This window comes from Haliotis cracherodii, unplaced genomic scaffold (genome assembly GCF_022045235.1).
Source record: "Haliotis cracherodii isolate W230 unplaced genomic scaffold, xgHalCrac1.p SCAF_6, whole genome shotgun sequence".
Classification (NCBI taxonomy): Eukaryota; Metazoa; Mollusca; class Gastropoda; order Lepetellida; family Haliotidae; genus Haliotis; species Haliotis cracherodii.
The window spans coordinates 35,391,284-35,405,463 of record NW_027266319.1 but is presented as its reverse complement, the minus strand read 5'-3'; the positions used below and the strand labels follow the sequence as shown (position 1 = coordinate 35,405,463).

The 14,180-nt window shown below is 40.7% G+C and overlaps 1 protein-coding gene across 1 annotated transcript in view; it reads right to left on the bottom strand.

The window, feature by feature from the left end:
• The window catches only part of LOC139445234 (receptor-type tyrosine-protein phosphatase alpha-like), a 42,004-nt gene extending 35,544 nt beyond the window's left edge, over window positions 1-6,460 (bottom strand). Inside the window, exons 1-2 of the mRNA XM_071226373.1 lie at window positions 6,337-6,460; window positions 3,640-3,705 (exon numbers count right to left, since the gene is read on the bottom strand). Coding sequence (XP_071082474.1) covers window positions 3,640-3,705; window positions 6,337-6,406 — 136 coding nt within the window. The 5' untranslated portion in view covers window positions 6,407-6,460. The remainder of the gene's footprint in view (window positions 1-3,639; window positions 3,706-6,336) is intronic.
• Between the last annotated feature and the right edge of the window lie 7,720 nt (window positions 6,461-14,180).

Sequence of the window (14,180 nt, the reverse complement as noted above, 5' to 3'; positions counted from 1 at the left end):
AGTACCGGTCTTCATTGGGCGTAGTTACTCTAGGTCTGCCTGTTCTTGGCCTGTCTGATGTCTGTCCTGTCTGTCTGTAACGTTGAGTCAAGTTAGTTACAGCCACACGGGAGCAATCAAAAGTTCTAGCATCGGGCATGGGTGGTTCCTATCTGCATCATACTAAGGGCCCGCTCGAGTTGTTCTGGTGTCAGTCGTGGCATTTCTGTGGTGGATTTTTATCAGTCTGACATGCCATTTGCATTAATATACATGAATATAATTAACATGCCATGAAATAAATACAGCGATTGATATGAAAGTTGATTATAAGCCAGTATAAGAAGTAAAGGATATGTTGTATATCTGCTTATAACGAACTACTGTTATATCGAACTAAACTCCCTTGAATTCGTTATAACCGTAGTTTACTGTAAATAAAATGTATATAATAGACAATGGAAATGAGATATATTAATCCTTCTCTTCTCATCCTGGCTTGTCCATATCAGTCACCGTATTGTTGTACCCATCGTGCCTTGTTAATCCTATTTATGTACATCAATCAGGCTTTATGCTTTAACCTTTTCTGTTGTGTAAACATTATCAATTATCCACGTGTATGTAACCCCACTACTTCACATATCTCTTCATCACTGGCTTCATCACGGCGTTAGTATCTACACCAAAGCGACAAAGCAGTCATTGTAACAAGGAAGATGTATATGCATAGAACTATACTCACACGCAAAAGAAACGCAAGTCGAGTATGCAGTATACATCATGTTATTTATTTTCAACAGTAAAAACAAGAAATACTAATTGGGCAAGATTGACAAAAATTTGACTGAAGACAGATTAATGGATTAAAAGGCAGATGACATAATTGGGGTTTTTTCAAATGTAAAGGGCTTACACAGTTTCGGGTCAATACCTAAAATGTCAGTCAATACCTGGTTTGACCAACATTAGCATTGATCACTGCCACACATCTCCTGTACATTGAGTGCATCAGACGATTTGTGAAGGCCCTAGGGATCCTCCTGCACACACCCAGAGCAGCTGTGTGTAGTTCATCGGCAGTTGTAGGGACTGGGCGCACATTGTACAGACGCCTTTGAACCTCATCCCACAATTGTTCGATGGGGTTCAGATCAGGGCTGAGGGCTGGCCACGGTAGAATACGGATGTTGTGTTGTTGCAGAAAGGCCATGGTAGCTCTGGCAACATGGGGACGAGCGTTGTCCTGCTGGAAAATGTGTTGTTGTTGCGCAAATAAATGGAACAACGTGGGGTACGATCACTTGGTCGAAATACCGCTGAGCAGGACGCTGTGTCCCCGACCTTGACCAACATTCAGAAAGCACATGGGTCCAAGTCTCGCATTAAGTCCAATCCCTGCCCATATCATGACGCTAGGTCCACCCCATGGATCCCTTTCAACAACGTTTCTGTCAGCGAAACGATCACCTCGACGCCGCCAAATTTTGACTCTTCCGTCTGCATGGGAGACAAAAAAGCGACTTTCATTAGAGACGATGACACGCCTCCACTCACGATGACGTCAATTGCGATGACCCTGTGCCCAAAGAAAGTCGTGCTTGTCGATGCCGTGGTTGGAGAATAGGACGACGTGCTAGTCGACGACATCTGAGGTTGTTGGAACGGAGACGTCGGATCACAGTGTCCCGGCTAATGTGTCGATTATGTGTTCCTATGGTCTGTCGAGCACTTTCACTTGCAGTTAGGAACGGATGTCGCTGGTGTTGACGTGTAGTCTGCCGATTTTGACGAGGTGTGGTGACCCTACGACGACCGCTCCTAGGAAGGTCATCTGTGGTCTGTGTAGCATTGTATCGATGCAGGAGACGGTAAATTGTGGTTATGTTAACGTTGAAATGACGGGCAACATCTTGGACAGACTCTCCAGCTTCCAAACGTCCGATAGCTTGGATTCTCTGAATTTGAGTTAGGTGTGGCATTGTTGACCAAGGAGTGGTAGGTCCTAAGAATCGGCCAGTCTTATACCCACTACAGTTCGTGACAGTTCGTGCATTTTCGATTTTGCGAGAAATGGGTGCATGATACCCACATATTCATTGAAATGTTGCGTTTTGGCGATTCGTTTTTTATGTTGCGTTTTTACTCGGGGCTTCCAAAATGCAACCAAAAAAAATTATAACACCATCAGGCTTCACTACATGCTAAAACTCGTATCAATTTATGGTTCCGTGTTTGTTACCTATTTGCTTAAAACCACTTGCGTTTCCTTTGCGTGTGAGTATACATCATTTGTTCATCATGCATACATCTAAATGCCAGGATTGGTTTTCACTTTTTGTGTATTTATCGAAGGATAACCGTTCCGTCAAAATTCCATGAAGTCGGGTAATTTTAACTGAATCACCGGAAGATTGGGGGAAAATGTTTGTAAAGCTGATTGATATTTCCGGCTTTGTTTACGAGAAAATATACACGGCAATCTTTATCTCTCCATATAAAACGAAGTGAGTGAGTGAGTATGGTTTTACGCCGCTTTTATAAATATTCCAGCAATATCACGGCGGGGGACACCAGAAATGGGCTTCACACATTGTACCCATGTCGGGAATCAAACCCGGGTCTTCGGCGTGACGAGCGAACGCTTTAACCACTAGGCTACCCGACCGTCCCTATAAAACGAAGACATGCACACCCAAACTATCGACTCGATCCGTGTCTGGACTGACAGTGACAGTCTCCAGCAATCTATGAATTTACCTCGGGATCTATTTGACACATCTAAACAATTACCTTTGAATGAGTTGCCAATTGATCAATGATGACTAACATTTGCAATTGCGACAGGTTCCTAAACAACTTAAGAAATCTCTGATGTAAATGTATTGCGACGCACTGTGTCACTGACTTACTAATGATGTAAATGTATTACGACGCACTCTGTCACTGACACACTACTGATGTAAGTGTATTTCGACGCACTGTGTCACTGACTTACTACTGATGTGAATGTATTACGACGCACTGTGTAATGGACGTACTACTGATGTAAATGTATCACGACGCACTCTGTCACTGACACACTACTGATGTAAATGTATTATGACGCACTGTGTCACTGACTTACTAATGATGTAAATGAATTACGACGCACTGTGTCACTGATTACTGACGTAAATGTATTACGACGCAGTGTTTCACAGACTTACTACTGATGTAAAAAAATGTATTACGACGCACTGTGTCACTGACTTGCGGATATAGTTCTTAACATATGTTGATAACATTATATCATTTGTAGTAACCAAACTACAGGAGATGTCACTGGACATTAATTTGAGCATATACGCTCGTCACCTCTCATTTTTAGTAACTATTTTATCCCCCGCCACAGTTAGCTGTTGGACATCGCTCATGGTAAACAAACGTACATATTGAAATTTTGCCGACATCTTTCGAGGTCCAAAATAAAGATATGATTATTTTCATAAGTTTTTACTTTCACTTTGTCTTAGTTTACACGTGCGTGTGTGTGCGTGTGTGCGCCTGTCGTGCCAGAGCATTCCCATAAAACAGTTAGACTTCACTTTATATCCATAGACGTCACAAAGCAGGTATCGTCATCTCATCATTGTGCACCAGTAGTAACTTGAGACTTACCCGATGATGTCATCGATGACGTCACAGGTGACTTCATCTCGGCTACACTGGACGTGTCAGCAATACCTGAAACCCAAGTTATAGATCAGTCCTAAAGTGACGAACGAAACATATGGATGCTGACAGCTACATTCATTTATGAACAGTGAAAACGTACATACCTTTGTAAAAATGAATGTAGCTTAGTGTAAAGTTGGGGAGCTTAGTATATAGTTATACTGCCTTGTATAAAGTGATGTAGCTTAGTATAAAGTGACGTATCTTAGTATAATGTGATGTAGGCCAGTATTAAGTGGTGTAGTCTGGTATTAAATGATGTAGCTTAGTATAAAGTGATGTATCTTAGTATAAAGTGCTGTAGCTTAGTATAAAGAGCTGAGCTTAGTAAAAAGTGATGTAGGCCAGTATTAAGTGGTGTAGTCTGGTATTAAATGATGTAGCTTAGTATAAAGTGATGTATCTTTGTATAAAGTGATGTAGTCCAGTATTAAGTGGTGTAGTCTGATATTAAATGATGTAGCTTAGTATAAAGTGATGTATCTTAGTATAAAGTGACGTATCTTAGTATAAAGTGATGTAGGCCAGTATTAAGTGGTGTAGTCTGGTATTAAATGATGTAGCTTAGCATAAAGTGATGTATCTTAGTATAAAGTGATGTAGCTTAGTATAAAGTGACGTATCTTAGTATAATGTGATGTAGGCCAGTATTAAGTGGTGTAGTCTGATATTAAATGATGTAGCTTAGTATAAAGTGATGTTTCTTAGTATAAAGTGATGTAGCCCAGTATGAAGTGATGTAACCCTGTATAAAGTAGTGTAGCTTAGTATAAACTGATGTAGGCCAGTATTAAGTGGTGTAGTCTGGTATAAAATGATGTAGCTTGGTATAAAGCGATGTAGCTTAGTATAAGATTATGTAGCTTAGTATAGAGCGATGTAGACTGGTATAAAGTGATGTAGCTTAGTATAAAGTGATGTAGCCCTTACTTCCTTGCATCGTAATGCTATGTGGCTATTATATCGTTACTTGATCTGTCTGAATGATTATGCTTTGTTATCTCGAAAGTTCGGATATCGCGAGGTTACAACACGGTCCCGCTATAGGTCAACACCCCTACCCACACATACACATACACAGAGATATATACATACACACAAGCACACAAGCACACACACACACACAAGCACACACACACACACACACACACACACACACACACACACACACACACACACACACACACACACACACACACACACACACACACACACACACACACACACACACACACACACCTATTCACACACATATACATATACACACACATACACACACACTCACATACACACATACATACACATGCTCTCACTCGCGTGCACATCACTTTATACTAATCTACATCACTTTATACTAAGCTACATCACTTTATACTAAGCTACATCACTTTATACTAAGCTGCACCACGTTATACCAAGCTACATCATTTGATACCAGACTACACCACTTAATACTGGCCTACATCACTTTATACTAAGCTACACTACTTTAGACAGGGTTACATCACTTTATACTAAGCTACATCACTTTATACTAAGCTACATCACCTTATACTAAACAACATCACTTTACACTAAGCTACATCACTTTATACTAAGCTACACCACTTGATACTGGTCTACATCACTTTATGCTAAGCTACACTAATTTATACAGGGCTACATCACTTTATACTAAACTACATCACCTTATACTAAACTACATCACTTTATACTAAGCTACATCACTTTATACTAAGCTACATCACTTTATACTAAACTACATCACTTTATACTAAGCTGCACCACGTTATACCAAGCTACATCATTTTATACCAGACTACACCACTTAATACTGGCCTAAAACGATCGGTTGTCCAGGTTAGGTGACTTGGTTGATTGAGTGACGTCGTCCCCCACGGGATCACTTATAGGTGTGTGTGTGTGTGTGTGTGTGCGTGCGTGCGTGCGTGCGTGCGTGCGTGTGTGTGCGTGTGTGTGTGTGCGTGTGCGCGCGAGTGACAGCATGTGTATGTTTGTGTGTGTGTATGTGTGTATATGTATATATATATGCGAGCGTGCGTGCGTGTGTATGTGCATGTGTGTATGTGTATATATGTATATATGAATATGTGTGTGTGTTTGTATATATATATATATGTATGTGTGTGTGTGCGTGTGCGCGCGAGTGACAGCATGTGTATGTATTTGTGTGAGTGTGTATGTGCGTGTGTGTGTATGTGTGTTTATGTATATATGTGTGCATGTGTGTGCTTGTGTGTGTATATATATATATATGTGTGTGTGTGTGTGTGTGTAAACTGTGTGTAAACTCACACTCATGCACACATATATACAGACACACCCACACAAACTCACACTCATGCGCGCACGCACGCACGCACGCACACACACACACACACACACACTTGCTCATCCTTCATATATTTAATACCCCAAATGCTGAAATATTATATGAAGAATACACTACAGCTAGTGCACAGACGACATATTTTCGATCTCCTGTATAAAAAAAACGTATTCCATGGGACTCACAGTGCGTCGAATGTTTCGTTAGAGCCTCCCATACCTTGAAACCAAGAATCACCTGATAGTTCGCATACTTACAAAACGCTTGAAACTATGATACAGTATACTTACATAAAAAGCTGATATGCAGTATGAATAAACGTGTCTTCATCATTGCTGTTGGTGACTTGGCAACTCGCATGATCAAGGTAGAACAACAGCTTAATCATTTGACCTCTCACCAACTGCTCTACGCAAGAGGAAAGTCGTGTACGAGAACATGTACGCCCATCTCTGATGATATGAACGAGATTTCAAGTGTACTTTGACGTGAATGTTAACAATGTGACGAAGCCTTTACTTCCTTGTTTATTGTCATCAATGCACAATACCTGCTAATCTATAAAATTGTTGGGGATTATAGCCCCTATAGAACCTATAAACATTAAACTAATTCTCAGGTCAAAGACGTATATTACAAGCTACTTGTAAATTCCTTTTATACTTCGGAAACTGATATCCTTGTTGACATTGGTGATGTATTTACCCGCCGTTAAATCTACTTGCGCTCTGTTACATCCGTGTGACATTGACCATATACAAACAAGTTTTCATTTTCAATACTTTTCTGAACGATTAAATGACTGAATGTTGTTTAACGCCGCAGTTAATATCTCGCCAAATCAGTGCGGCTACGAATCTGGTGCAGACAAACCACCTGCAGGATTGATGCCATGCTTAAAGTTCCAGGTTATCGGGGGGCGCGATGGCGCTACACCAGTGACGCTTTCAGGGCTTGTAGCCGGTGTGGAAACGTCTGGACTTCTTCCAAACTATACTATCATTTCAACACACATTACTCTACATTTCTGTTTTCTCAAAATGCCTCTTCCATGCTGTGTAATATTTGGGTGCGGTACTATTCGCAGAAACCGACTGACATGATGATCCATGTCAACAACGTGTTGCCTGTTTTAAATAAATAAATAAATAAATAAATAAATAAATGTTTATTGTTTGAGTGAGGATGGTTTTACGCCGCATTTAGTACTATTACTGCAATATTACTGCGAGAAACACCAGAAATGGGCTTCACACTTTGTACCCATGTGGGGAATCGAACCCGGGCTTTTGACTTGACGAGCTTAGGTTTTAACCACTAGGCTGCTCCACCGCCCTTGTTTGTATTTGGCTGGCATTGTACAGGTCGCCATGATAAGGTTTCAGCATAGCTGGCTATGGCTTTTAACATCCTATTTACACACTCACGCAGTCAGACACTCTTCAACTGATCAGCTATATAAACAAAAACGTCTCGTTGATTACACGATATGTGTTTAATGTGTCCTATCACATGCCACGATATCTGAAGTATTGACGACACAAACCTATTGGGGTTAAAGTGAGACAGTATCAAAACGACCTTCCTGAGTGTTATAATCTCCTTCCTGAATAATGAGTCACATATCGTGACAGTGTGCCCTATTGTAGATCCATTGTATTTCTAAGTGAGTGAGTGAGTATGGTTTTACGCCGCTCTTAGCAATATTACAGCAATATCACGGCAGGGGGACACCAGAAATGGGCTTCACACATTGTACCCATGTCGGGAATCGAACCCGTGTCTTCGGCGTCTCAGGCGAACGCTTTAACCACTTGGCTACCCGACCACCCCCTCATTTTACACAAACAGTTATGATATTATAAGATATAAGGTGCAAAACAAATTGAAATCCAAATAATTCTGTCCTCTAAAAAAAAGTTTCAGCAGAGTACATCAAGAACAATATCATTTTTACGGTTAGCGCCGTATTGAATTAACACAAACCAAGGTTCGTAATCAAATATAAAATCATATTTACATGATACATATACACACACGCCAAATTGCTTACACGGTCACGCTTGCATGCACGCACGCACGCACACTGCATACTGTTGCATTCATAATCACGTACACTATATGCACATGTGTACCCTTCCGTTTATGCCATTTTTTAATATTTTAAACCATAAACAATCTCTGTTTACATTATCAAACGCCTATTTCATGTCAATAGAACAACAAAATGTTGACAATTTTTATTATTTTTGATTATTATACAAATGTTGTAGAGGTGATCCAAACAGCTCTGTTTTTTGTGAAAGCCATTTGGCCCCTCAGCTAAAATATTATTTCTTTGGCACCACTCGCTCAATTTCGTGTTTAAAATGTCACAATACTTTTTACGGGGTACAACAATAAGAGAGATAACCCTGTATGAGGATTTGAACATCGGTGTCAGATTTAGCAATAGGATTAATGAAGTGAGGTGAAATGGGGTTTAACGTCGCGTCCAAGATTATTTCACTTATATATAGCGACGTGCATGCACTTGTGTGTTTGTGTGTGTGGCTGCTTGTACTAGTCCGGACTGATGCCGATTTATAGTGCTAGCTCACTGAGATACCATGCCGCAGTTTAACATGAATACCCCACTCAGACACAGTATACTGACTCCGAGCCAACCAGTCCTTGTTTTAGCCCCTTAATGCCGAGAGCTAGACAGGGTAACAACAAGTACCATCTTTTAACGTCTTTTGGTATGACGCGGCCGGGAATCGAACCCCGGACCTTTCGCTCTCCGGGCGGACGCTCTACCACTAGACCACGGAGGCGGTCCTAGGATTAATGATACCCAATAGGATAGGATATTAGAAAGAAAATCGTGTGTAAAGTGTGTATCAAATTATACATTGTTTAATTGTATATACATCTGTAGTGTAGGATGACACCGCAATTATATTACATCGAATGGTATATTACTCATGTAATCCATTTCTTAAATCGGATTTAGAAGACTATGTTTAATGGCGATTGAGTTCAAGCCTGTTTACTTTTGTGTTTACAGTACAAGCGACCACGTTTCTCACGTGCCCAAAACGAACTCTCTTTGTCTTCGTAGAAAACTAAAGGCGACGAACGACGACTGCAGTGAGTAAAATCATTCAATGTGGCGAGGTGACTTTCGTCAAAAAATCATAATATTTTAAGAACGTTTTAGCAAATGTGTGATTAACTATATTAAGTCAAACAATTTACTCAGTGTAACTATTTATTCTCTTCGATAAATCATTAATTCATTTCCCTATAACTATTCAGTATTTTCACAGGATTTATTCACACAGTTTATACAGAAACAATATTTAGAAGTTACATTGTTATTGATTCAGAATGACTCCAGGGACTCACCTAAAGCTATACAATTTGATATAAACTTATGTTTTCTGAAACATCAAATGGATTAGGCACAAGTGACACACGTACGAGGTCTAACCATGACTAAATGGCAATTATACTTTGGAATTAAATACTGCATTCATTCAGACAAAGGTTGTCCTGAATCAGTCGCTAGTATTTTAAACGATTACAATACAAGTGCAATAGTTTTACTTTTAAATGAGTGAGTGAGTTGGGTTTAACGCCGTATTAACAGTATTCCAGTTATATCACGGTGTGTCAGTTTAATGTTGGAGGAAAGCCCGAAGTGATGCATGTCTCAGATTTTTACCACTTCGGTGAAACCCACGAGCACAGGAATGGTGCTGACAAACCTAGAAACATATTCGGGGTGAACCGGGATTCGAACCCACAATCATAGGTATCTGGCGTGCCAAAGGGAGGCAACTCTGCACAGCGAATCGCGGCGCCTGGGCCACCCGTGAACCCTACTTTTAAATGAGGACATTGGTGGCAGAGTAATCGCGGATGCTGCATTTCGCTGTGCATAGGTGAGTCCAAGAACATATGATTGTGTGTTGCGTCGGTTTTTCTTCCCTAGTCATGCGGACTCCCTGTGAAATATTTTTCAAAGCAGCGTTTCCAGATTTGGGGACACTTAAAAACACTCATTTTCCCCACCACCAACGTTACCCCTTTGTTAAATCTTACGAGTGCATGGTGCTGTTGACGATTAGATCATTATCAGGACGAATGAGTGAGTGAGTATGGTTTTACGCCGCTTTAAGAACATTCCAGCAATATCACGCCGGGGGACACAATAAATGGGCTCACACATTGTACCCATGTGGAGAATCGAACCCGTGTTTTCGGCGTCTCAAGCGAACGCTTTAACCACTAGGCTACCTCAACGATCTTATTAGAACGAACCTGGGATTCGATGGCACGACTAGATACTGCAAATAATCAGTCGCGAATTATATTCAAGAAAATACTTTGGCTGACGTTAGGACTGAATCTCGTAAATATAACCAATGCTTTGAAATGTGCTGATGTTATTAGTGATCCTTCATCTGGTCGCTCTAAATATCCGCCATTCATCTCCCTGTGAGCACTGCTCAATAACTGAACGGTTCGCGGTTAACACAATAATATACCAGCTCCCATAAACCGGGTGTTGCCACAATCAGTTAATATTCCAAGATTAGTTCTGACGGATACGGCCTGAACCTGATAAGAATATTGACAGAGATACATAATATTTACTTTGATAAAATGTGAAAATGAATTTATAATGACTTGCAAAGCGTGACAGTAGATTTGGAGATTGGTTCGCTGATTAAGTAAAGTGGTTCGTGTTTGTTGTAGGCTGCTTGCTCTCGAGACTGCGAGTCGAGTTTTCTCTGTAAGAAAAGACCCACTTGAGAAATACTATTCATCGCCTTGTGTCGACGTCTTATATATCGGGCTGTGAGAGGGTAGGTTAACGAGGGGAGTGGATTATGGGAGGTGCTTAGTCCGTGTTGTCTTGGTGTAGGTAAACACAGAGATATGTACTCCACAGACCTCTGAATCCCGTCAACTATGCAATGACTTCACGGATAGTAAAGAACTTGCACCGCGATCACTGCATGGGACTTACTCAAACGAGCACGGTAAAAAAATGAAATTTATTTTTCCTCCAGAATTATGTAGTTTCAAAATGTATGTAATATATATTCATGACATTGTACATATATCAACATAGCCCGTTTATAAATACATGCTTACTTTGTACCAAATTCCACACGACTAACGTTGACGTGTAACATATTGTTTTTGTTGAACTAAAATTGATTGAGTAAGGTGTATCCCGGCACAGTAAGCGATGCTACAGCTATTTAACCACAAAATCTATATAACCGATTCTTTTGAACTAACAAATAAACTGTTATAAGAGGTACGCATAGTAACGGTAAAACCTGTTACTGTTACATATATTTTCTATGAAAGGACGAGGAAGGATAAGGGCTCGGTTTGGTCCACTGGAATTGCCTTCTTGTAAATTACAGAAAACTTGGTATGACTATTTTCAGACATGTTTATATGGTTGACAACTAGTATTTATTCTACTTAAACGTGAAAATTTTCGATTTTAGCTTACACAAAAATTGTTAAATGTGTTAAAAGGGCCGAGTAAGTCCGTGACACAAGCATTATCTGTTTGTACTGGTGTTATCAACATTTCCTTAGAAAATCTTGGGTGCAAGGCTTGTTCAAGTTCAAATAATACAAAATGCTTCCAGAAAACCTAAAAATCTTTTTTTTTTCAACACATTTTAGTTTTATTTACACATTTAGTGTCGTTTCAAGTTCACGTTTGATAAAGCAAAGTCTACATCTGATTCATATGAACACATCTCATAACAACTCCCATCACAATTTTTAAAGGTTTTTCTTGAAAGGGCCCTTATACCTTACTGAACCAAAAAAAATTTTAAAAAATTCTTTTTTTTTACTGAACAATTACTACCAGTAGTAAACGATACTGTATTCTCCAGTTGTTTGTATTCAAAGTGTGATAGAATCTCCAATATAAGTAACATGGCGCGTATGTTAAGTATTCTCCTCCAGAAATGATAAGAATCATGTATCACATGATATTTACATGTATTTAATATATGATAATGTCAATGACAGCATTTCCAATTATCGTGGAACGTTCCAGATAACTTGCCTTGGTTGCCATCTCGTTTATTTATTTCTTATTTACTGCAGTCGTTTCTGAACCACAACCTGTTAACTAGTAAACATAATAAAAGAATTGTTTCCTTGTCTGCCTCCCCGCGAATCTACCCCAGCAGACATCCCCCTTACCCCTTACCCCCCCCCCCCCCCTCTTTAACCCCCCCCCCCCCCCCCTTAACCCCTTAAACCCCCCCTTACCCCTTACCACCACCCATTTCGTCTTCCGTCAGTACACCATGCTTGTCCCCACTACCCCGCTACATATAAACCGTCAGTGGCAGCTTGTCATTGTTTATCGAGGGTATTCTTTTCTCAAGATAACCTGCTCTCTGGGTTTTTCTATAGAATATCCCTACTCTCCGGGTTATTCTATGGAATACCCCAGGGACATTCTATAGAACGTCCCTCATCCCAGGGATATTCTATAGAATGACCCAGGGATATCAGACATAAATTCCCGGGCATTAAAGCAATATATTAAGTACAAAAAAAAATCAAGTTTCAAAATTTTATTATTCACTTTAAACACCAATCGTTACATTTACGAGATTGTAACATTGAACACGACATGTGCCTGATCCTTGTTCACCGACTCGGTTGTCGCCGTCTTTGCCGTTACCACGCACCCGGTTGTCCCTTCCAATGCAGTTGTCGCCGTCTCCGACTAAGTCGCTTAGGTGCATTTGACAGGATATCAGACATGTTAGCCTTCTGTACGTCCGATGTAGCTTCGCTCTTGTGACCTTCACGGAAAAAGGAATATTCTTAAATTACAGAATTTCACGGATCAACTATCCAATCCGGGTCATTACAATTTGAATTTCACTCATGGTCAGAATGTGGTCTGTATAATTAGGTGCAATTCACACTTTCGTTACACAATTTTATATTTTTAAGTAAAACTCGTATCACTTACGTCAACGACAAATACACAAAAATGCAACTTGACTGTAAGGTACAAAATTGAGTACATTCACTCGGAAGATCCAAATTGCAATCCATAGCCCTTTGTCCTCTCTCCTGTTGCCATCTTTGGAAAACCGAAAGGGCCCAGTCGCTTTTGTACGTTGTCGATTTAGGTACACAAATTTCGAGTTCCTTATCAATGTCCATGCTGTCCAGAGGATCACCAAATCTAAACTGAAACTCACGGTCACTATCATCCTTTTCCTCAATTTCAATAACGCTCGACTGAGTCACAAAAATATCATCGCCGTCTCTTCTCTCCATCCTTCTTGTCGTGCACCGTACTGCTGACAGAATGAAAAGACGTCCCACGTGTACGCCTTTAATCGCGAACTTCCAGCACGTGCAAATCATGGAAAGTCTGATGCCCGCGCATGTGTTTGGGTGTATTCGTTTATGAGTTTCCCTCCTCCCTGCAATACAATTCTCCAAATACATATTACCCAAATTAAAATGTGTCATGAAAAAGTGCATTTTTCGTATTTTCTGTCGATTTATATGACAGATAAAACACTTCCCCTCGGGTTTGTAAACACTCTGCCTCGGGACAAAACCCCGGGCCTCCGGCCCTCGATTTTGTCCCTCTGCCTCGTGTTTACATTTTCAACCAAACCCTTGGGGGCGTGTTTTATCCTTTACATACCCCCAACTCCTGATGGATATACGGGTCAGATTTCGGGTCAGAGATGGTCCTGACTGCCTCTTGTTGGTCTCCCTGTGGATATACTGGGCTGAGATGGTCCTGACTGCCTCTTGTTGGTCTCCCTGTGGATATACTGGGCTGAGGTGGTCCCGACTGCCTCTTGTTGGTCTCCCCGTGGGTATACTGGACAGAGATGGTCCTGACTGCCTCTTGTTGGTCTCCCTGTGGATATACCGAACAGAGATGGTCCTCACTGCCTCTTGTTGGTCTCCCTGTGGATATACTGGACAGAGATGGTCCTCACTGCCTCTTGTTGGTCTCCCTGTGGATATACCGAACAGAGATGGTCCTCACTGCCTCGTGTTGGTCTCCCTGTGGATATACTGAACAGAGATGGTCCTCACTGCCTCTTGTTTGTCT